The 25,046-nt window shown below is 36.2% G+C and overlaps 1 protein-coding gene across 9 annotated transcripts in view; it reads right to left on the bottom strand.

Annotated features, from left to right (window-relative positions):
* Window positions 1-25,046, bottom strand: part of pde1cb (phosphodiesterase 1C, calmodulin-dependent b) — a 177,589-nt gene that overhangs the window by 33,853 nt on the left and 118,690 nt on the right. For 6 of the 9 annotated variants that reach the window (XM_038281704.1, XM_038281698.1, XM_038281700.1 and 3 more), the window contains 9 exons: window positions 19,020-19,133; window positions 15,139-15,141; window positions 14,394-14,576; window positions 11,898-11,964; window positions 10,802-10,918; window positions 10,215-10,355; window positions 4,426-4,526; window positions 3,625-3,753; window positions 3,115-3,216 (listed from right to left, as the gene is read on the bottom strand). In XM_038281704.1, the coding sequence (XP_038137632.1) occupies window positions 3,115-3,216; window positions 3,625-3,753; window positions 4,426-4,526; window positions 10,215-10,355; window positions 10,802-10,918; window positions 11,898-11,964; window positions 14,394-14,576; window positions 15,139-15,141; window positions 19,020-19,133 (957 nt within the window). The remainder of the gene's footprint in view (window positions 1-3,114; window positions 3,217-3,624; window positions 3,754-4,425; window positions 4,527-10,214; window positions 10,356-10,801; window positions 10,919-11,897; window positions 11,965-14,393; window positions 14,577-15,138; window positions 15,142-19,019; window positions 19,134-25,046) is intronic. The other 3 variants (XM_038281699.1, XM_038281701.1, XM_038281706.1) reach the window with 1 other exon arrangement.

The following is a 25,046-nucleotide window of genomic DNA, read 5'->3' as shown; positions in this document are numbered from 1 at the left end:
ATTGAGTCTTGAAGTGCGCTCTAAGCAGGCCTGCAGCACACTGGTTTGAATTACTTCACATTAAAGACTATTCAGCATCACTGCTGCCCGCAGAATGCAATCTCGCATTTATGTGCATGTGTAAGGACTATACCAGAATGATTACCCTGCAGTCAACACTTTTTTGATATAGCCTATTCATAAACCAGCACAGTCATTTACATATTCATATTATAAATAAAATAATATACATATATAATTTTTCACAAATTGTGGCAAAGTAAATGTGTACTGTATAAATAATCTTTCCCATGACTTTATATGAATATTCATTTAAAATTATCTATCTGTCTCTCTCTGTCTATCAAGACAGAGAGAGACACAGAGATGAAATAACATGGCTTCACATTAGTGTCTTTCAGATTGCGACACTTCTTAGACATTGACACCATTAAAAAAAAGTAGCCTGGAGGTTCACAAGTTCCCTGAAACCCACTCTCATTCAGGGCTGTGGCTGCATCAGCAGTGATGACTCATCATGTTATATGATAGTTTTCCTAATAGCTCTTTTATTTCTATTCTCCAGATGCTTCCATTTATCAGCTTGTACAACAGCTGGCAGCATTCTTGAAGGCCCTGTGCTTATGTTGTGGAAAAAGGAAGTTCTGTCAGGAAGTAGTGGAAGATGCATACACCCCAGATAGCCTTAGGACTATCTTAAAACGTTGACGGAAAGCAAAAGTTAAACAGACTTTCTAGATTAGGTTCTTTTTTTTTTTTTTTCTATTTAGCACCATGTCTCACCCTGACTGTTTTATTCAAGTAATATCAAAAAACTAAACAGAAAAAAAATTGTTTCAACTCAAAAGCATCAGATAAAAGTTTTTTTAAGTACATTTTTTGGGCATTTTGCATTGCTGATCATTAGCTTTTAAATTTCCTTTTTATTTTGCATGGAAATAATGTTAATCTAATAAGATACCTGTCACAGTTTTAACTGTGCCACAGTAAACATTGCCACAGCAAATTACCTCATTTAGATCTTGGTCCAAGAGCAGAACTATTAGCATGCAGGTTACTGTACTGAGATTAGTCGGGATTTAGATGGTTGAAAAAGCGGAGAGATCTCTCCTCTCGTTGTACAGCAAACCTCCGGTGGTCTAAGCAGTTTTGGCTGTGGACAATGAATGCTAAGAGGCTAAACAAACTGTTTCTTGTTCTTGCCATCTCAAGATCATTGAACAAATTTCTCGGTACCTGCAGTGTGTAGAAAGGTGTAAGGTACACAGGATATAGCAGAGGTTGTTTTGTTTGGCTTTAAAACATACATTTACTGTTTTACATTTGTCTGTGCAGATTATAAGTTAAGAATTATAAAAGTCAACCACAATTACTGATCTCAGTATAAAACAGTTCAGCAGGTTTAAAAAGAAAATAATTTTAAAACATGCTGAAGTTCTAATGGCACCTGGTTCTTATAGATAGAAACTTTTAATAAGATTGCACAATTATGACCAATTCAGTACAGACCACTGAATACGGGCTCACGTACTCAGTACATTCTTGACAAGAACACAGGAAAGTATGGACTTGGGGAGAACAGGAGCATGCAGAATAAATAGAGGACAGTTGGAACAGAAGCGTACTCGTGACTTCCCTACAAACTCAGTTCGTTTGGAGCTGCACTTTACCTCCTATTATTAATAGTCTCTTGATAATAATAAATTCTTACTTTTTTCATTAAGTGGGTAAATAATGATTAACACAGTTAGATAAACACAGATCAAATGAATATTTTGCCAAATAAAACAAAACAAAAAACGCAATCATATCCAGCGGTACTTCACACAAGGCTACAGTATGCTGAGAGAGGAGCGCTGCAGACGGGCTAACATTAGCCTTGCAGCTCAACTGTTTGACACGGTCCTCTCAACATCTGAAAGTTATTTAAATTACACACTAAATCAGTAAATAGGCCATATAGTGAAGCTTAAGAGTATAAAGTTCCCGCTTTATATAATCCTAAAATTTACTTTTGTAGAACAACGGCAATAAAAAAGTGAACTTTTAACTAGATACCAATGCCAGCATCGGGCGAGGCCATGATACCACAATTTTAGTTTATTATCGGGGTCCTTCCCAATACTGGTATTGGTATCGGTGTTTAAAAGTTCACTTTTTCGTATCGGCGAGTACCAACAAATAGGGTACCGATACCATTTTAAGAGCCAAAAGTTTATTCAACTATTGTAACCCATTCCCGGTAGGCAATAAAAGGTTCTGTTGGATGTACTTTGTATTAGTATTTTTCCCGCTTTACAAAGGTAGGCAGGAGCTTGACAAAGCCATTATTTTAGATCCAAGTAGTATGCAGTTCTTCATATATACACACACACAAATTTCAAAAAGATGGTATCTGTATGGTATGGTATTGGTATTGGGGCCAAAAAATGGCATTGATGCAACTTTACTTTTAACCTCATACAGTGTGAGAGCTCCCCTTTAAGCTGCTGCTGCCACGGTGCATGCTGGGAAAGCGGTCAATCTTAAGAACGGAGAAGGGTGCTCTGATGCATGCTTGGTAAATAGGAAGGGGGAGAACAACATCCGAGGACTTTGTCTGTTCTTGGTGTTCTGTTCTCGTGTGTTGGAACAGTGCTGGGGCTGAGGATGATGATGATGATGACATTTCTCGAGTGCACGAGAACGCAAATGTACACATATTAAAAACTGAAACTTAAACTTAAATGCTTATTTGTAAAGTCAGTTAGGCTATAATACACTTTTTCAATTTGGGTCACTTTATAAGGAGCCAAATACAAAAAATATATAATATTGTATTGTAAGCATTTGATAACTAGTAGTTTTAGAGGTTGATCATTACTTATTCTGCCAAAAAATAAATAAATAAATGTTAAATATGCTTTTGTTATTTCAGTAATTTCTTATTTTCTTCTCAAAAAACTACAATCAAATATCTTGGTGGAAATAAGATAAGTGATTATGCTGAGACAAAGGGTAATTTTAACTCAAAGTTCTCATTACTGTGAGGATCTTATACTGTCTAATGACTAGTAAGGAATTCCCAGAGAATTCTAACAGATTTAATAAAGAATACTGATACGTCAAACTGACCCTTCGGGTTGCTGTAGATAGTTCTTCATGGCTTTGACCTGCTGGAAATGACAGGACATGTCTGTGGCCAGGACCATTTCAATCACCAGAGCCCGTAGCTCTCTGGGTAAAGACATTGGAGAAAAAAAAAACAAATTAGCTACAAGCATCTTAAATAACTAGAAACTTGAAAGTTGTAAAAGCATAAATATTCCAAAAAGAAGCTGCAGTAAAAATAAGAGAAAAATAAGTATAAATAAGTATAATAGCCTCTTTAACTTAGTTTACTAGGATTTGATCAGATCTTTCTTCTGTAGTGTTTCATGATTAAAAAAACTTCATAAATTTTGTCAAACCTTGAGGATTATCTAACAACCCTGATGTCAATAATTAATCTAAATAAAATAAGGTTGTGTTGAGGCCTTGAATTGGTATATAATATCATATTAATCTCTAACTGCAAGTTTTATCAATTGAATCTTTCATATCCTTTACAGTCATTCATGCCTTTCAACTACATGTGCCACAGACCTCCAGTCATCCTTAGAGAGGTTGTAAAGGATGTTCATCTCATCGTCGTCTTGCAGTAGACGGTAGGCTGCGCTGACGTGGTGACTCTCCAACACTGAGCGATCATTGTACAGGATAGCTGTGTCTGACCTTCCAGATTAAGAACAAGTAAAACATCTCACTAGGATGGTCTGTACAGGTTGCAGAAACTTTAGGACAAAATATGAAAAATCAATCATGATTATACATTTTTATTTTGCTCAACAAAGAGCATAATTTATCACTAGAACTAACTTAATAAAACTTTATGTGCCTGTTGAAAAGATCTATATTCTTTTTTTAAGACAAATTATAAAAATGCTGCTTGAGAAACAGAAAACTTCTAAATTTGAAGTTTATGTTAATTATTTTCCTTTTCTTTCTCTGCAGTTAATTATTTTCTCATTCCCCTTGCCCATACTGAAATACAAATTTTATTATTATTTAACTATTATTTGGCAGGTAATATTGTTTAAGGATATAAAAACTTTAGATTCTGGAAGCTAGTTTGAATAAAATCTGTTAAGTGTTGTATGGTTGTAATACAATACTTTGACATAACACAGTGTGACTTAATGTTCCTTTCAGCTTTAAACCTGAAATTTTGAGGTTGAGTAAAATGTGACGTTTTTTAAAAGCCTAAACTTTTGAGTTCACCAACATCCATCCAGTTATTATTACACTGCGGGCGATCACAGTGTGAATGTAAAGCCCCCTTGCTGTAAATGAAATCATTGATTGGGTGAGTCAGCGCCATGCATTTTTGATTTTATCATCCATTACCTTGTCTGGATATGAAAGTTGTTTGTGGTCCCTGTGTGCTCGTAGTCGTGCACAGCAGCTGCAAATATCATGGCGAAGATCTCCAATTCAGTCAACCAATGCTGGAGGAGGGGAGGAGAAGAAAGTGAAGTCACCAAAATGGAAAAGTTGATGCTAGTGACAAGCAAGGAAGGAAACGAAAAAGGAAAGAATGGACAGAGAATAGACAAGAGAAATGGGAAGTCAGTGATGGGGAATGCAGGGAACAGCACATTAGCCCATAAATGGATTACAGAGGAATATGACATAAAAGACTCAGAGAAGAATTTGGCATGAGGAATACATTACTATTGAATGTTGTTTCATTTGCATATTGTGTTCTGGAGTTCTGTTTTTACTTTAAAGAGCATAGTTCTATTCAAATAAAACAAAACTCTTCAAGATAATGTAGGGAGGGGTGACCTCGTGGTTAGGGCATTGCGCTTGGAAATCCAAAGGTTGTGAGTTGAACCCCCACTCCCACAGACTGCCACTCTGGGTCCCTGAGCAAAGACCATATACCCACACTGCCCCCCGTGCTTAGCATAATGGCAGCACACTGCTCCCCAAAGAAGATGGGTTAAAGGCAGAGAGTGAATTTTGTTATTCTGTACTTGTGCGAGTGTAATGGCAATAAAAGCCGGGGAAAGTAAACTGCCAAGAGCAAAAGTGGAGGCTGAGTAGAGAGTGAGAATTAATCAGCGCTAAGGGCAGAGCTGCTGTGGCTGATGCTCAGACAATGCCAGCCGTCTCACTGCACAGGTTTCTTTTTGGTTAAGTTTAAAGTCACCCTACACCTTTAAAACTCAATCTCCTTCTCTGTGCCTCTTTTAACTCTTGGTTGTTTTCCTCCATTGTTGACAACTGCGCTTGGCAACCATGTATCAGCAGGGCAGGCTATCATTAGCCGGAACAACCCACCTGGAACATAGTAAGTGTAATATTAAATTAACCCTTGAAGGAGATCATTTGCCTTGATTAATTTAAGTAATCAAGGTCCTCAAATCATTTGAGGAATGGTTACAGCCCTAATACAAAGCATAGTCACCAATGATAAGTTTTAGCTCCAATAAATTGAAAGTAGATAGAGCAGTTAGAGTTGCACCAAACATTCAGCGTCATATCAGTTTAAAGAAATAGAAAAGAATAGATAGATGTTATTAGACTTTTTATTCAAGGTAGTAAAATGAAGCTGCTCTCAACTCATCAAATTTGGCCATAACATTAGCCAAAATGTTTGTAAGGCACACACCTGTCATCGCGTTTGACTATGTTCTATCATTTTAGTTTTGATGTGTGGAAGTGTTGGTCAAACGTTTACATATATGCAAACTAGCAAGCAAGAATGTGCAATGGATCGACAACATTTGAGAGCACCTCCCTTGGAAATCGGGTCTATCATTGCTGTTAGATTATTTTGTGACTATGTAATTGAACACTTGCCATTTTCATTAGTGTTAACACACTTGCCTTCAGTAACTTAGCTGTAGATGCAACCGACCAAACAGGGATGTCCTTGTGTTTATTAAGTTCTCTTTTTAAACTGAATAAGTAATATGCCTGCTCAGGCAAATTTTTCATAGATACACTTTTTCTTTGATAAAGGTCAGATATTTCAGCCATTCACAGTGGTGTTAAGAATAAATGGAGATGTGTTTGGCTGACAGAAACAGAAGAGAATGGGATGATTGTCTGGTTATGGTGCAAAAAGCTTAACCTGCCAGACAAGTGTACATAACATGCTGCCCAAAAATTAGTTGAGGCAGTGATAAGGATAAAAGTGCTAATGCTCCATCAATTGGAGAACAAACCCAAGTCGATAGTTTTTTAATTGCATGCCAAAATCTTTAACTGTATAAATATCAAATAGGTGAAAGAGCAATTTCAATTTGTTCATTAGTAGTTAGGATATTCCAAAAAAAAGTTAAAAAACAATCAACTGGACTTTGTTACCAAGTTTGAAGATGTTTCGCTTCCCATCCAGGAAGCTTTTTCAATTCAAAATGTCAGAATTAGCATTGAGTTTGTGGCATATTTAACCCGAGGAAGGGGTCCATCCCTTAGGTAGTTAGGATACAGTAGTTAGGTCACCGTTTAATGTTAGAGTACATTTTATTTATAGGCACCTTTCAATATCACCCTATGGATAAATGTGGTACTTAACAAAGTCATAAAATGTACATAACATTCCAAAATAAACAAACAGAAAAAAACACAATTAAAAAGAATAAAACATTGAACCAAATATCTACTACCAAGAATTTCTAACTAGTGTAGAGTAAGCAACCCTAAGTAGGTGGGTTTTCAGCTATGGCCTGAAGTGAGGAAGAGATCTTACATTAATTTGGATAAATATTGTTGTAAGATTAAGCACAATCAATGTTGGGAAGCTGAGCCTTTTTACTGCAGCATGCAGCATGACCGCCTAGAACTAATCAGCCTCTTGCTTTGTGGCACATCTGAGAACTTAGGCTTGCTTGGCAGAAGAACCTTGGAGAATCCCGCATGTGACTTTTCTGATCACTGATTTAAAGTTCCCAACTGACACATTAAAGTCCCCGTCCTTCAGGTAGGGTTTAAACCAGTCCAGTGTGTCACCAGAAAGGCCAACCCATGTTTCCAGATGCTCTAAGAAATTCAAGTCATTAACAGTATCAAATGCTGTACTGAGATCCATTAGAGCACAGTGGTTATTCCAGAGTCTGAATTTACACCTTAAAGGAATAGTACACCCAAAACATGATTAGCCTTCATTTTCTACCCACCTCCATGCTGAACAACACTCTGGAGTACTTTTTTGATATCTCAAATGCATCTGGAGATCTGGGAGGCTTCTTGCTGTCTGCTGACATTCAAATAATGGAGGTCCATGGCGCCCGAGACAGAAAGGTCCATAAAAGTCCACAAAAACGTGTCAATATTCCTCCATACTGCTCGTCCAATGTAATCCAAGTGTCCTGAGTGGGTAGCATCCAGAATTTACTCGAAACGAAGTCATTTAGAATGTTTTTAGAGCATAAACAGTAGTGTATAGGATTTCCTAATAGCGCCCCCATGCGCGCTCACGATTCTACGGAAGCCGGCAGACCAAACCGGAAGAAAGTGCGCATTCAGCGTCTGGTCTGCCGATAATGCAAGCGTAGAAGAAGAAATGTGCTGTTTACCTGTGCAAAGAAAGAAACAACGAAAGAAAAATGTCTGAGGACTTCAGTGTTGAGGAAGAGCATGAGTTCTTTGCCGAGCTGAATGCGCTGGTTTGGTCTGCCGGCTTCCGTAGAATCGTGAGCGCGCATGGGGGCGCTATTAGGAAATCCTATACACTACTGTTTATGCTCTAAAAACATTCTAAATGACTTCGTTTCGAGTAAATTCTGGATGCTACCCACTCAGGACACTTGGATTACATTGGACGAGCAGTATGGAGGAATATTGACACGTTTTTGTGGACTTTTATGGACCTTTCTGTCTCGGGCGCCATGGACCTCCATTATTTGAATGTCAGCAGACAGCAAGAAGCCTCCCAGATCTCCAGATGCATTTGAGATATCAAAAAAGTACTCCAGAGTGTTGTTCAGCATGGAGGTGAGTAGAAAATGAAGGCTAATCATGTTTTGGGTGTACTATTCCTTTAATCAGGGCAGCCATAGTTCTGTGGTTGGACCGGAAACCTGACTGGAAGACATCAAAGTAGCTGGTCATTTTTAAGAAGGCATTTAACTGTTGAAACGCTATTTTTTCAATAATTTTACTGATGAAGGGGGAGGTTTGAGATGGGCCTCTAGTTCTGTAGTTAGTTCAGTAGTTTGATATTTGCTGTTTTTAAGGCCCGGGAGAAAAAAGCCAGCATAACGAATGTGTTTATGATTTGAATCGATCCAAAAGAAGTAAAACTATCTTAATAAAATCATATTACCACATCAAAACAGCAGGAAGATGAGCTTAGCTGCTATACAGTTTCTTCTAAACTTTTTCATTTTGGTTGGCAGAATTGGGGTATTTTAACAGAGTTTATTCTAACTGAAGACAGTATTGGTATTGGAGTTGATTTTGATATACAGACTGTTTTTCTAATATCTTGTATTTTCTCAGTAAATAACTTTGGAAAGTCATTGCACACCTCCTTTAGATTAATGTGGTCACTAACCTGTGTTTTCCTCCTGCAGAGTGTCCTGCCCTAAATGTCCTAGCTGCCCTTGCAAATCCATTGTTTTTAAATAAACACTTTTTGATTAATCCTACTGTCTGTCTTGCCTTGAATATTGGGCCTGTGTTCTGAGCCTTGACATTTAGTTGTAAATTATATTTGTGAAGTTTTTCCTTACAGATTTCAAAGTGAACTTTTCCATTCTTTTGACACCTTTGTTTGGCTTTTTGGGAATTGCTGTATTACACTAAAACAGTTGGCATCTACCTTATGGAAACTAAGTGGGAAATAGTCTAATAACATATTGGAGAGCCATACCCTGACTTTTAATGATAGTTTTATATTTGTGCATTGGAAATTATCTGTTTCCTGTCATTTTCATGTTATTTTTCTTATACTTCCCCACATCCACAGTGCCAGTGATGGGTCTCCACGGTTCCACAATTTTGTTCTGTTCTGTTTCAGTTTGATTATTTTAATAAACGCTTCTACTTTTCTACTAACTATCTCACCTTGAATACTGTGTCCATCTGTGCCATTTATGACAAAACTAGGTATAAGGTACAAAATACTGAAAGGGTAAAACTACCCAGGAACAATTAAGTTCAGTGTGTATTAGTGTTTTCATATTTTAGCTTTTGCTGGATACTAAGAGTGTACACCAAACAATGGCACCACAGTGAGTGGGCAATTCCTCTAACATGAGCGACCATCGGATTGTGCTCACACACAGTGAGAGGATATAACTCAGGGAGCCCGGTCGATTTCGGAGACTAATCAACAGTGGGTTATGGGAAAGCCATTAAGAACAAGGTAGAGACAAAATGCCAAATCCAATGCCCTGTATGTCTTCATAAACCAGCTTTATGAATGACCCGTTGATTGTTGATTTAGTGAAGTCTGGAGGGGTTTTGAGAAGATAGATGGCCCTCTCCTGCTCTCCCAGGAGCCAGTGGTGGTTGGGAAATAAATGTTATTTCACCCCACAAGGCACAACCTAAAGAAACTCACAGTGTTGACAGCTGTCTCTGCCTTTTTATTATGGTGAATAAATAATAAGACTGCTTTTTCTTTGGCTAGTCACAGACTTGTCGGGCCTGTGTTTTTCATTTTGAAATTAATGTTGTGTTACATGTGCCCTAAGGTCACTTCTCTTAGAAGGTGAAAAATGTAGGTCACGACGTGTAACCAAAAAAAAACACACAAAACAAAACAACAACGCATTTGGTTAGCATAAACTGTGAGCAATACTTTACGGCAAAAACAAACAGATTTATTTTTCAGACTAAATTATTCTATCTTCTGATAATTTTATATGTTACTGCTACCCGCTAACTAACAAAGTGGATTCAAAGTGTACTGGGAGAGTTGTTTTCCAATAAAATATGTTCATGGTTTGCTCAGGGATAAAATGACCATAATAAGAAACGTCAAGAACACTTCAATCAGGCTTGCAAACATCAGCTACAGAGATGCACTGAATACCAGTGGGATAAAATCCCTTTCATTGATTCAGCTTCAATCCATTAAACTACATCTTCTAGAACCCACCTGCACTAAGCTCTTTCCTCTAGATGCTGAGAGCTATGACAAAGTATTTAATCTAGCCCATGTGTTTCATACTCACCACCATGCCAGTCTTAAGAAGAAGGTAATGTACAGTCTGGGTTACATCAGCAGCATGGATAAGGTTGTGGTAAGGATTTTTATGTTTGCTGTATCCGACTTCCAGGGCTTCCACGAATGACACCACAGCAGAGATTGGAATCTGAAATGTAAAAAAAAAACCACAAGCTGTGAGTTAAAAACACTTAGAGCAGTCAGTGATGTGACCTGTGACTAAAATGCAGTGTTGAAAACTGATGTTATATAATCCATCAGACTTACCTAGTCTACAGAAAAATCTGATTGCATATTCATTCTGCTTTGTCTACATAATTCACTACCAAATGCTATCATTAGCAATGCCTTGTCCTCAGCTGTGGAAAATATAGCCCACAGCCATTAGGGGAGGTGCGTTACGTCTAGACCCTAGAATAAATTGATCAATGCCAAACTAAACTAAAACAATATAATGGAGTGTAATCATATGACTGCATTCATGAGTTTGGGGAGGTTCTTCTAAGAACTGAAGCAGGCTTCTTCAACCTCTTTTTAATGTGACAAAAGTATCAATGACCTGTGATGCAGAGTGTGACATTTTGGGGATTTTACCTTGAAACGGCTTATGAGATCGTATCTTGTTAGCAACTCATAGAATATGAATTTAAGAGCGTGATCCCCGCTGGCCTCATTTAAAGCAAAGACATCAAAAGACCATTTGTCAACATGCTGTATAGAAGAGAAGGAACATTCAAAGAATTACACTCAATTCTCAAACAACATACAGTAGTTTTTAAAAGTATACATTTTTTTGTAATAGGCAAATACAAAGTTGTTCATATTTGTGAAGTTGAAGAAAAATGAAATATTTCTGTACGTTTAAGAAAAAATAGCAAAAATGTATACATGTATACAATTCATGTAACAATACTCAACATCTGGCGCACTTTGATTATGATCCCCCTAAATACAAACTGGCTTCAGAGGCCATGTACTGGAAATTTTAAACAGATAACAAGGGTGTTAATTTTGTTCTTAGTAGAAACAAATTTTCCATTAAAGGCTTAAGAAATTAGGTTAGCCAATATTAGTGAACATGTAGCATCATGACAGGGCATATATAAAGTTTTAGGAACAGTCTAAAGCATGCGGTTGAAGCATAATGCTGTGGAATGGTTTCCTTCAAGGCTGATACAGTACAAAGATGGAGCTAACTTGAGGGCAACCCTATGAGAAAATCTGTTGGGAGTCTAAAAAAGATGGTAGGGGAGGTTCACTTTAAAGTTGGATGATGACCCCAAAGATACAAACAAGGCTAAAGCTGAAATTAGATTGAAGCATGACATAGGCCAGAATACATGCAAATGCAATTGTAGAACAAAAATAATAATTTAAAAACTGCCTAGGTAGGGCTGAACATAAATCTGACTGTCCACAAAGCATAATGTGAAAGCCACATACCACCTTTTCCATTTCTCACTAATCCACCAACCGTGTTGATATTTTAAAATAAATCCCAATAAATAGATTAAGGTTTCTAGTTGCAAGATGAGAATTTGGGAAGATTCAAAGAGTTTAAATGTTTATGAAAACCATTAAAATGCACAAACCTCAAAGTATTGGTAAATTCAAAGGAAATTGTGCTAAAGGTTTATATTGTATGTCTTTTTGTTTGCTTTTGCATTTGTGTGTATGCACATGTTAATACCTTAAGCACAGATATGACAGATGCAGGGTAGCTGAGCCCCACCATATTTGAGGTGCGTCGGTACATCCTGTTTGGATGAGATAAAGACATCAAATGCAGTGCCTTGCAGAGTGCAAATATCTTAAGAAAACACCATGCCCCTAAACTACAGCTTGGGATGTTTCCCTAGACTAAGCTGTCAACGTAAAACACAACTTAGACTGAAAGAGTGATAAATTCAAGAGTAAATAAATGGTTTGCTTCAGGCTATTCTACTTGAAAGATACCGGTTGAAAGTACTAAAGTTATGTTTACGCTGATAAAAAAATTAAATAATGTGGGTAATTTTCCATAAAATTGTTTACAACATTAACGCTGCAAAACTGTGTTGTTTTAAAAACCAAACATTTATTAGTGATTAACAGATGCGGAGACATGGAATTACATTTCTATTTAGGAAAGGGGTACATGTTATTTAAATTTTCAAACGCTGACAATTTGGACTCTACCCACAGCTCCACTTCGTCGTCACACATATTCTCACTTTTCCCAGTATTTGTCGTATCTGTAGAGTGCCTCCTGAAAAGGTAATTTAACTGGATATTCCTTACATAGTTTTAGCCTAATGATATAGAAAGAGCTTGCTGTATGTTACTGTGCGATAAAGCACAGCTTTGGAGAGACAGCTGGCTGACTTACTGCGCTCAGCAAGGCTTGCCAAGGCTATAATAATGTATCACTGGCTCAGGTGATGCAGCACTGTGCAAAAGCTGCACACATCTTCAAAACAACCATTTTTAAAGTTAAAGGGGGCCGCATATTATCAAGAATCATGATTCCTACTGCAATATACAAGATGTTCATGTTAACCTTAATTTAAACACAATTTCAATATTGCATATATTTACTTTCACTCAAATTCCAAAATTGAATCTGGTATTTACTGTTTGTGAGCATGTTCAAGTAAAGGCAAAGAAGCTATAAGGAATGCTATAATCCTTTCAGGAACATAAGGGCACAGCTCACCTAATGGAAATCTTCAGAGAGAAGAGAGTATGCACTAGTTCTACTGTATTTAAAGTGACATCATTGCTTTACCGGCACTGTGTAATATATGCATTTATGTTATGGGTTGCATAATGGATAGCCTCAGCTTTTTACAACATTTGTAAAACTTGTATTTTTGTAGTTCTTATTCATAACATTTCAGTTCCAATTTAATAAGAACCATCAATGTTTTTCCTTTAACATAATGATTTCCAGGCTGTCCATAATCTGCACAGCAGTCAAGAGTTTCTTTCCTACCCACAATAGTGTGTTTACCGCTGATTTCATGAAAGATGAAGGAACAGAAGCCAGGAATAAGAGCTTAGAACTACATTTAAGGACTACGATCTTTTGAGTCTTGTAGCAATCAATTTGGAAGAAAAAGAAAGAATTCATCATAAAGGGAGTTTTGTATCAAGAAGCCGCCAAAACTATTTCATTTTTGTTTTCTTGGTTCTTTCAATTTCTTCATAAAGGGTATGCTGTCCAAGAAAATTTTTTTATTACATTCATTATATTATATTTATTATTTTACTTCTATTGAGGGTGGCACAAACAAGAAAATATTGTTTATACTCAAGAAATTTCATAATGTTCATGAATTCAAGTGTAGATGGCCTGGATGTCTTCAAAGGTTACTCCTTGAAAAATAATTTCTAACTGGACATACAGTACTGTGTCCAGATTATGTGTAATAAAAAAAAATAAAAAATAAAACCCAATCAAGGCTTCAGAGCAGGTTGATTCAATTTAATTTTAATAACCATGGGGTAAGTATAATTTATATACCTCTGTTTTAACTTTGCACTATTGGGTCAAGTCCTAGATCACTGTTTTTCATCATCAATCCACTTGGCTTATATCCAGTAATCAGGGTACTGATATTTACTTTGGGATTTTCTGTTGGGTCTGTGCCTAATCATGTGTAGTTTCAGTGTTATGTTGCAAAATGTTTAAATTTTTGGCAAGCATTTTAAACTCTAATGATATTTTAACATTGTTGTAGCTTTTTTGCCAGCCTGACAACAAACTCCTGCTCCACTGTTACATTTATTGCATTTTATGACTTATCTGCTGACCATAAACCTTTCTTTATAACATCTCTCTCAAAAAGTTTTGCTAATATATTGTTTGTATTTTAAACACAAACTTGTAAATTCATATTAATGTTAAAACACAAAGGGTTTGACCGGTAGAACATTAACATTGCTAAAAATAAATGTGTTTTCTTTCATTTAAATTCTAACTATAGTCAAAATATGGATGAATCATGCTTTTACTCATGTTTTAACCAGAGCCAATTTACAAATGTTGATAGGATTTCTTTAAGTCCCTGCAGGCACCTCTTGTTTGGGCTCATAGAGGATAGATTTACAAATCTATGTGACTGCCCTTGTAAATTATTTATTATCTGCACTGCATGTTTGATAGTGGTGGTGAGAATAATTTAGCACATCATGTTAACTTTACCTCTCAACAAAGATTCCAGCCTGAACAGCATGGACAATGCTACGAAAACGAGGTTTTTCTTCATTTCGCCGCAGCATCAGGCCCATCTGCCTGGTAAAGGTGGAGGCCAGCCAGTCTCGCACCTCTGAAGGCACAGACTCTGACTGGATGTCACTGAGCTCATCTTCTGTGTCCACCAGTCGCCTGGAAAAAGAGATGAAAGTGAAAGACAAAAAAAAAAAGATAAAAAATTAGAAGGAGACACGGGGAAGTGAGAGATACACTGCGGATTAAACATAAATCCTAGACCTGTCAATCAAATATATCACCTGTTATATAAAGTCATAACATCATAGAAACCCACCAATGCTCAAAACAAATCCTATTGGGTGACATAGCTTCTCCATAGCCTCACTAACATGTGAAAAGGATCAAAGGCTAAGGGCTGTTCTTGTTCAAAAGACATTCACATCATTCTGATTATGATGGCACTGCATGAATTCTGCACTTGATAGTTCATCATCCTTTCTCTTGGACTGGAGTCAGAGCCCCGTTGACCCTAATCTGTTTGAATCTAGACGATAAGGAGTTTACGTAATTCCCAAAGCCTACTCATAGCTTATATTCTAAAATGCCGCTCAAATATTGAAATTCATAGACCAAGTTTATTCCTACTTCAATTGTACCTCAAAAGACTTTCAAACATGCAGCCAAATTTGTTTAGCTGTCAGTCATTCAAATGCAAGGTCTTTTTAAAAGTACATACCATCTGCCAATGTAAGCCATGCAGACATTTCGATGATGCAAGAATTGAAAGAAAAAATGAAAAAAAAAAAAACTTTAACGACATACAGTTACTATAACATAGACATACACATACATCCTCACAGCTCTGACTAAATACTTATTGCTATGCAGGTTAAACAATAATGTCTTTGCTTGTTTTACACAGTCCACAGTTACACAGTTTATTATAATGAGTCATTTTTGTTTTCATATTCTATTTATTTTGTGTTGCAAATAAAACTTAAAATAATTTCATTTCTAAAAAGGTCTGGAGAATCTTGTATGATTTAGTCATTTAAAACCCAAAAGACTGAAGATAACTATTGGAAATGGTCATTTAACAAAATTTCACCTGAGAGTAAGACACCGTAGACCTTATTTTTAAAGAAGGATTAGGTTTAGAATCTCTTTTGAGACATTTTACTACAGGAAGCTTTGAATTTAGTGCAGGGTATCATTTCAGCTCAAATGACCCAAAATTTAGGGCGTTTTTTTTATTTTGTTTGTTTTATATGTATTTACCTCAGGATACATCCCATAAATTAGAATATCCTTGAAAAGTTGAATCTATTTCTTGTGACCATTTCTAAAGGTAATATGCAACTGATTCATTGTGCAAAGATTAAACTAAACCCCCAAAACTTCAATTTCATAAGATAATAATGAATAAAATAATAAAAATTCAATTATTTTTAAAAGGTACGTCAAGGCCTATGCATTTATTAAAAAGACTGACACCATTCGTATGTATAGTTTGCAACAAAAGCTCTTCATAAGAAGCAGGCTGAGAAGAAGAAGCAGAATACAGGAGGCTGTATTCTTTCATATCAATGAAAAGTCAAGTCTACTGGGACAGAGGTGGTAAAAAGGGTGCAATAGCAACAGGGATCACAGCAACCTTAAGAAGATTGCAAAGAAAAGCTTATTAAAGGGTTTGGGGGCAAGTTACAAGGCGACAGACTGTGGCTTCAAGAGGAATCCAGGACATAGCCAACAACAGTCATATTCCTTATGCTAAGACACTCCTGAACCTGAGTCATCATCAGAAAAGTCTTTCATGGACAAGGAGTAAAAAAGAAAGGGCAGTCGGCCTATTCTTTTAAAAAAAGATTAGCAAACTTTTTAATTAACTTGGAGCCTTGTAATAAAGAGGCACAGATTCCCAATTGCTTGAGATCCAACAAGTGTTCAGAGTCAGTGATTATTTGAAGACTAACGTCATCTGCAGGTGTTAGTCTAATGTATTATCAAGTCAAATATCAGAACAGATCTCTGTCAAATGATGCAAGTCATGCATCCTTCCAGGTTTGATCTTTTTAAAGATGGTGGATTCTTATTCCAGGAGGACTACACAAAGGTTGGGTCTGAATGTCTGCCCTAATCACTATATAGGGCACTATATAGTGGTTAAGCCATTTTAAATGAGTGTCAGAGCTCATAACTCTGATTAAAAAAATTAGAATAAAAAAATAAATAAATAAAATTAAAAAAATTAATAAAAAATATTAAAAAATGTGTGTCACAACGTCTAGTGGATAAAAAAGTATTGGACTCAAAATTTCCCACAATGCACCTTGAAAAGTAGTGATCATCCATGGTCACTGTCTCTACCCGATCCGTCCCAGAAGCATGATCCGTTCTGCACATGCGCAAACAGATTTACATCCTGGTGTCCATAAATAATGTAATTACGGTACTAAGACTGCTTCTTTCTATCCTTAACTCACCAAAGAATAGTAATACACATCTGTAAAATAATGTTTTATGACTTTTGTGAGACAATTTTTATGCTTTTTACATTTTCTTCGTTAAACTGCTTCTCTGACGTCATCATCAGACATGCAATCCAGCAAAATATGGTTAAAACATGTTTATCTGCATTTTAGTTGTCTCTTTCTTTAGATTACGCAATATATAGCATAAGGTTAAAACAAACAAAAACATAAAACTTAAAAAGACTAGAATTATGTTTAAATCCAAAGCCAAAAAAGTTAGCAACTGGGAGTAGCGTAGGATCCCATTTCCGGTGCAGTTCGGGAAGAGACGAGTGATAAAACAGAAAGGATTTTAAGGCATCTTTTTATGTCAGGAATAACATGATTAGCCTTTAACACATTATATTTTAGTATGCTTACAATATTTTTGGGGAGGGAAAACATCATTTAGGTATTTTTAACAAAATAAAATTGAGGACGACCCGGATGTATATCAAATGAGCTGATGGCGCATGTGTAGAACGGATCGTGCTTCTGGGACAGATCAGGTCGTGACAGTCACTAGACGAGCAGATATAGCCCAGAATGCTTTGCAAGGAGAAAGCATTCTGGGATATATCATGGGATTTGCTGTTGCAGCAACACGCTGTCTACTATATCTGTCATCTACGGCTATCGCTACTCAATAGTGGCAACTAATAATAAAGATGATGCAAGCACTGCGCGGGGAGGTGGAGTCACATGACCAACAGTGACCAAAAAGCAGTAGTCATCTGTCCGAAGGGTCAGTTAAATGAGTTCACTATAATGTCCACTATATAGTCCTCGCTCTATAAAGAGATTGAAGGATTTAGGGGTTAGGGTGGAGATTTGGACACAGCCAAAGTAAATTATCATTACTTGCTTTAAAGACAATGGTATAACCGTATGTGATTTGCATTCTTATTTATCAGGTCATTTTACTTGGCTTAAATCCAGAATACAATCTCTGGAGTTTTTTTATCAAGAGAAATATGTGAAATTCCAGACCTAAGAATGGAGATAAACTGAAGGCTGTAAATTTCAGCATGACAACAGGATGATCAGTGATTCGGCAAAACGAGCAAAGTATACGGCTCGTATACTGCACAGTATTTCAACATTATTATCAGTCCTGTAACTGATCTGTTCAACCCAGAAGCATCTTAGATCAGAGGGCCCGGTGGTGCTGATTTTATAGCAGCTCTGCTTTGCTGATTCTGTCCCAGAGCAGCTGTAGCTATAATGCAGCCTACCATCATTTGTTTGTCTCTGTGTTTTTGAATTGGTGAAGGAATGATTGTTGTATAAAGTGCTTTGGAGTCCTTGAACTTGATAAAAGCACAATGCAAGTGTAGTCAGACCATTTACTCAGCATTGATTTCTGTTCCTTTTTTATGCTCTATTTATTCAAATAATCAGAGAACGTGAATTATGGGTTTTCTATCAGCATTAACCAATAATTATCAAAATCAACTGAAGAAAACATTTTTTATGTAACTACCAGTAAGGAATAATTAAAATTTCCAATGTCCATATTTATCAAGTTATCAATTTATTTTAAAAAATTATATTCTAAAGTATTTCTATTGAGACTAGATTGTGTTTTATGTCATACAAACTCTAGAGTTGTTAAAGAAATTAGTCCAACTGGTAAATATCTTCTTGAAACTAGTATAGGAGCAAAGGCAGGGCATTTGATCTATCCAAAGCCTACATTTCTTTTAAAGACATTACAATAAAATTTAAAGAATATAATTTTTGGTCACAATACAGGTACATCAAAAATATTATAATAATGAAAATACATAAGGTATATATAATAAAATTATACATAATAAACTATATTTCCAATAAATCTTATTCTAATAAATATTAGCTTTATCTGAAAGCTATAAACATTCAATAAAAACAAAGAAAGGTAAAAAAATACTGCATTCTATAATTAATTGATTTATACAACTTATGAGTTATGCTTTCTGAAACAAGTCAGAAAATACCACTTTCTTCTATGATATTCTAATATTGTTCAAAGCAAATTGTTTATTATCTATCTTTAGTTTTGCAGGGTCTGTCAACCATGAGGGCTCTATTTTTGTTTGTTATAGAGTATGGATGTTGATCTTACCTTGTCTCCTCAATGTAAACCGATTCAAGCACCGATGCTGCATACTCCAGGTTTTTCTTGAGGTCAGCAAGTGAAGCCTCTCCTCTCTCCAGTTGCTTCACCAGACATCGTAATCTAAAACAGAGATTCAGCAGTCATTGAATAAATGGGATTATTTCCTTTCTATACTAACACATTAGATTAATTAGAAATTATACTGAATTAATCTTGTTTGGGTTCACTGCACCGAGACATGCTTTGCCTTGTTAAAATACAGCTCTCTTTTCTACTAAAAAGAAGCGGATAAACAATAAAACAAACAAGACATGTTACAATGTGCTCACCAAAGCTTCTGATTTTGTTCTATTATAAATTTGTTAAATGAAATATTTCCAAGAATGACTATATGTCCAAAAAATAAAAATATAAAATAAGGAAACAACATTTTTCTTCTGTTATGGGTCACACTTAAATATTTTTATTTCATTTGAATTATTATTTAATATAGTTCTATTTAAATCATATGTAGAGGTAAGTATTCATTTCATTACTATACAAGGCCATCTCCGCAGTTTTGCTGTTTTTCAAGCTGAATCACTGCTGGGACACATGGTTAAAACCGAGCATTGTTTAACATTTGAAGCTCCAACTGAGTGTTCTTTCTACTCTGTTAAATCCAAACATCTGCTGTTTGATAGGTCAGTTCTGAAAAAAAAAAATTGCAAGCTTTTGATGTAGGACTTTGAATCTCTGGATGCATTTGCATGTTTTACTAACTAAAATAGAAGCAGCACAAACACTAAAGTACCATTTGGTCAAGCGATAAAGCTTGACCAAATGGTACTTTAGTGTTTGTGCTGCTATATATATATATATATATATATATATATATATATATATATATATATATATATATATATATATTATTTTTTTTTGTAATAGTTTATTATAGTTTTATTTATAGTTTTGATGAAAAGGTTGTAGCTATGACCTTTAACATTTTAGACAGAAAACATGGTTTGAAAAGAAGATAAATAAAAGAGAGAAAGAGAGAGAGAAATTAACATTGAGCAGAGGAGAAGGATCGGTTTTAGTCTATATCTCCAAGAACATTCTGCTCTACAACTTATTCTAAACAAAAAGTTTAATTTAATGTTGATTGATTTCCATTATATTGTTTCCTTTAATGTTTACATTTTTTTCTGGAAAATTCTGTCTTTATCTGTTCAAATTCACAGTAGGGCTGCGCACCATGAGCATATTGTAAAATAAATACAAAAAACAAGATAATTGATTGGTTTAAATGTTTTTGTTTACTGTTTTATCAATTACTCAACAGCTTGAAGTATTGTGCAGTCAAATAGACCCCTTTAAAATTTAGCCAGTCAAACAGATTTCTTTACATTATATGCTATCCCACTGCATGTGGACACGGGTGGATATCAAACAGCTGACCAAGTTCATTGTTTTGCATTGACTGACAACAAGATGACAATAGTAAATGTTAGTGCTAAGCACTAATTTTTATTGCAGATATTTTGGTTTTAAGCGAGACAACATACAAACAAATTTATCTTGCAGGACACGCTGAGTGCTGGCAACTATTTGAGGAAAGACAGCTAAATTCTTTTTTCATCTCTAATACAACCACAAAGACCTGTGTGAAAATGTCCAAAAACCGAAGTTGTAAACAATTAAAGGTATAATGGAGGATTTTGGTGAATTTAAAAAAAAAAGACCCACCCACTCGCTCCTGAGGGTTAGGCTATTAAATGCATGCGAGAGGATACACAAGCCCATTTTTCAATGTTGCTTTTTACATCGCTCATGCAAGCTAAAGCCCCTGTCACACCTTCATGATTTAGACCAGCATATGCCTGACGTACGAAAAATCTCGCAAAAACGCTGGAATACATTGGATAAGTTATGGGTATGTTTTGTATAAGTTATGAGCACGATAAAGCACGCTGGCACATGTTGACATACAGCAAGTATGTCGAGAAGTTTTGAGTATGCTCAAAAATTCCAAATGTATGCCAGCGTATGCTCATACATGAGCCATAAGCTACAGGTAAGTTATTTGATCATTGATTAAGTGTACGTTAATCATAAGTTGTGGTGTCTAGATTATCCAAAAACTATGATTAACTTGTGTATCTTTCCATTGGCATTACGCTTCTGTGTGTTATGCATACGTTAGGCTGTCGTTGGACATAAGTTCTAGACTTGTTAAAAAGTTCAGCCAGTGTTTTAGGCGATTCTGGAACATAAGGCTTTTGTGGCTAAAAGGGCAAGGTGTGACAGAACCCTTACTTTCCATAAGAAGATTTGCAATTTTTCCACTATGAAAGACTCACCACTGGTAAGTAAAACAGGGGACAAGCATGTAGGACGGCCTTAGGTAAACTTATCACTAGAACATATAGACAGTTATTTCAACAGCAAATAATTAGTAATTTAAAATGTATAATTACTGTAAATATTAATGACTGCAAAATAGCATCGGATAAGATATACTAAATAAGTGTGTTTAGCATTCCCATATCATCAATGCCAAAAATAACATTAAAAGTGGCATCTCCAATTAACACACCATCACCTCTTGCTGTTCACCACCTGTTGTTCTGTAGGTAGCAAATAAATGCCCACAGAGGTTACAGTTGATGATAAATTATTAAAGAAAGCCATGGGTGACTTCCGATGAATCCATTGATCACCTATATTCCCTCAAAGCACAAATCCACTCTCACCATAAAGTTCCAGCAGAATTTGAGTATCAGGTGATATATAAGCATTAGTTTTGTTTATATAGTTTCTCCAAGAGTGATAAAATATCAATATATTAAAAACATATGTACTGAACATCAACATAATAGTATATTTGCATGTTGGTGATTACAGAGCAATCTATCACAAACAAAACCAATAATAGGTGTTTTTTAATGTAAGACAAAAAAACATGGAGTTGTATACATTCAGCATTTAGTGGCAAACAAAATATATATGCCACAAAACTGTATAACATGTGCAACTGAAAAAATATAGGTTAAATAAACAAATCATAAAAAAGTAACATTGTTGACCTCCTAACATAAAGACTTTTAGCAGTGCCCACACCTTTCCTGTGGCTACAGGTCAGGAACCTCCCAAATATCCCCCAAGAGACATCAATAGAAACTCAAGATAGCCAGCCCTTTTAGAGGCAGGTACCATGCATAACACTCAGGCAAATGAAGAATGCTCTTAAGATCATGATGTTCATGATGTGTTCATGTTTATAGGGGAGTGTTGGCCTAGTGGTTAGAGCAGTGCACGTGTGCTCTGAGAAGGTTGCAAGTACCCAGCTCAATCCTTACAGCCTCAACTCTGGGTTCCTGAGCAAGACTCTCAACCCCACACTACTCCCCGGGCACCACACAATGGCAGCCCACTTCTCCCCAAGGGGATGGGTTAAATGCAGAGAGTGAAATTCCCCATTGCGGGACAAAGAAAACAAAAAAATATCCATATAACCCCAAAGCTTCTTAATGGATTTTCCATTCTGAATGCTGTTTTCTAACTTGCCATTATGTGCTTTTTATGGCTTGGATCAGGAGCTCAGTAACCATAGGGAGGCGGCCTGTTCCAGGCCCAACAGACCAGTGGTTGCAGTGTTTTTTGTTTATTTTTCTACCACATAAAACACAGTACAAACTCTAGTAAGCAATTCAGGAAATATACCGAAGGCTGCTCCAAAACATTTAATCCACCAAAGCAATATGACTCTGCATTGATTTTCTCCTCTACTCTATCAAGCTACCCAGGGCCTTCTGTGGAGAAACTTCCCCACAGTACAATTATTCCACCACCAGGTTTCACAATGAGGGTGCTGTGTTTATGGTGTTGTGGAAAGGGTGCAGACCAGGAAGCAGAGTTGTAGTTTAACACACATCTCTGCAGCTTCTCTACTGTTACCCACTCTTTACTCCATCCAGACAGTGTCTTGCCCACGACCAAAATCTAATAAATTAGCAAAGATTCCCAAAGGAGTAAATCATGATAATCTAATTAAAATAAAAATAACTCCAATTGGGGAAAAAGTTAAAACAATTAAATGCGGTCTGTTTAACATAAGATCGCTTTCCTCTAAAAGTCTACTAGTTAATGACTTGATTTGTGATAATCACATTGACTTGTTTTGCCTTACAGAAACCTGGCTGCAGCAAGAGGATTATGTGAGCATAAATGAGGCAACTCCTTCAAGCTATTTAAATTTTCACATCCCCAGAAGTTCTGGGCGAGGAGGAGGAGTAGCAACAATCTTCCAGTCTGACTTACTGATTACTCCCAAAACAATTAATACCTACAACTCTTTTGAACATTTAACCCTTAATTTCCCTGATCCAAATTTCAAGGCAAGAAAACCTCTTCTTTTTGTAACTTTGTATCGTCCACCAGGTCCTTACTCTGAATTTTTAGATGAGTTTTCAGAGTTCCTTTCTGATTTGGTATTAAATACTGACAGGGTCATCATAGTGGGAGATTTTAACATCCATGCTGACATTGAAGGCGATAGCTTAAGAGCAGCCTTTAATGCTATCTTAGACACTATTGGCTTTGTTCAAAATGTGAATAGTCCCACGCATTCTCATCTTCATACTTTGGATCTTGTGCTGACATACGGCATAGAATGTGAAGAAATAACAGTATTTCCTCACAACCCTGTCCTCTCTGACCACTTTCTAATAACCTTCAGGATTACTTTAACAGAGTTCTCCTCCCCCAAAAGAAGGTTCAATTTTAGTAGATCTTTATCAGATAGTGCAGTTATAAATTTTAAAGAATCTGCTTCACTTTCTCTCTCCTCTGTGTCACTGAGCAGTGCTGCAGAGTGCAAAAGCTTAGCTTATTCCCCTTCACAGGTTGATGATTTTGTTGATGGGGTTGCTAGTTCTCTGCGTATTGCCTTAGACAACGCAGCTCCTTTGAAAATAAAAACCGTTAAAAATAGAAAGCTTGCTCCTTGGTTTAATGCAGAGCTGCGTACTTTGAAGCAAAATGCTAGGAAACTGGAGAGAAAATATCGCTCCACAGGCCTGCGAGAGTCCTTTCTAGTCTGGAAAAATGGTTTACTGCTGTATAAGAGGACCCTTTGTAAAGCAAGAGCAGCATACTTCTCCTCATTAATAGAGGAGAATAAGAATAATCCTAGATTTCTTTTTAATACAGTTGCCAAACTCACCCAGAGCCATAGCTCTGTTGAACCGTCCATTCCACCTGCTCTTAGCAGCAATGATTTTATGGGATTCTTTATAAATAAGATTGATCTTATTAAAAATAAGATCATAAGCACTCCTCTATCCGCGATTGTACCTGAGGTAGTCATGGAATCTGAACCGGGTTTAGACTGCTTTGATCCAGTTGAACTCTCTGAATTAGCAAAATTATTGTCTTCATCTAAGCCTTCAACTTGTATGTTAGATCCAGTTCCAACCAGGTTATTTAAGGAGGTATTCCCTTTGATCTCCTCCTCCATTTTAGATGTGATTAATCTATCTCTGTTACAGGGATATGTACCTAAAGCTTTTAAGGTTGCTGTAATTAAACCTCTGCTTAAGAAACCGTCTCTTGACCCAGATGACTTGGTCAATTATAGACCTATATCCAATCTTCCTTTCTTATCCAAAATTCTTGAGAAAGTAGTTGCCAAACAAGTTTGCGATCACTTCCACCATAATGAACTTTTTGAAGAGTTTCAGTCTGGCTTTAGAGCTCATCATAGCACTGAAACAGCTCTGGTGAAAGTCACTAATGATATTCTCATGGCCTCAGATAATGGACTTGTATCTGTGCTCGTCCTGTTGGATCTTAGTGCTGCATTTGATACAGTTGACCATAATATTCTTTTAGAAAGACTTGAATATTTTGTTGGAATTAAAGGAACAGCACTAGACTGGTTTAAATCTTATCTATCTGATCAAATTCAGTTTGTTCATGTTAATGATAGATCTTCAACACGCTCAAAGGTTACCTGTGGAGTACCACAGGGATCAGTGCTAGGACCAATTC

The sequence above is a fragment of the Cyprinodon tularosa genome, unplaced genomic scaffold (genome assembly GCF_016077235.1).
Source record: "Cyprinodon tularosa strain WSP-4 unplaced genomic scaffold, ASM1607723v1 ctg174, whole genome shotgun sequence".
Lineage (NCBI taxonomy): Eukaryota > Metazoa > Chordata > Actinopteri > Cyprinodontiformes > Cyprinodontidae > Cyprinodon > Cyprinodon tularosa.
This window is presented reverse-complemented; position numbering and strand designations above follow the sequence as displayed.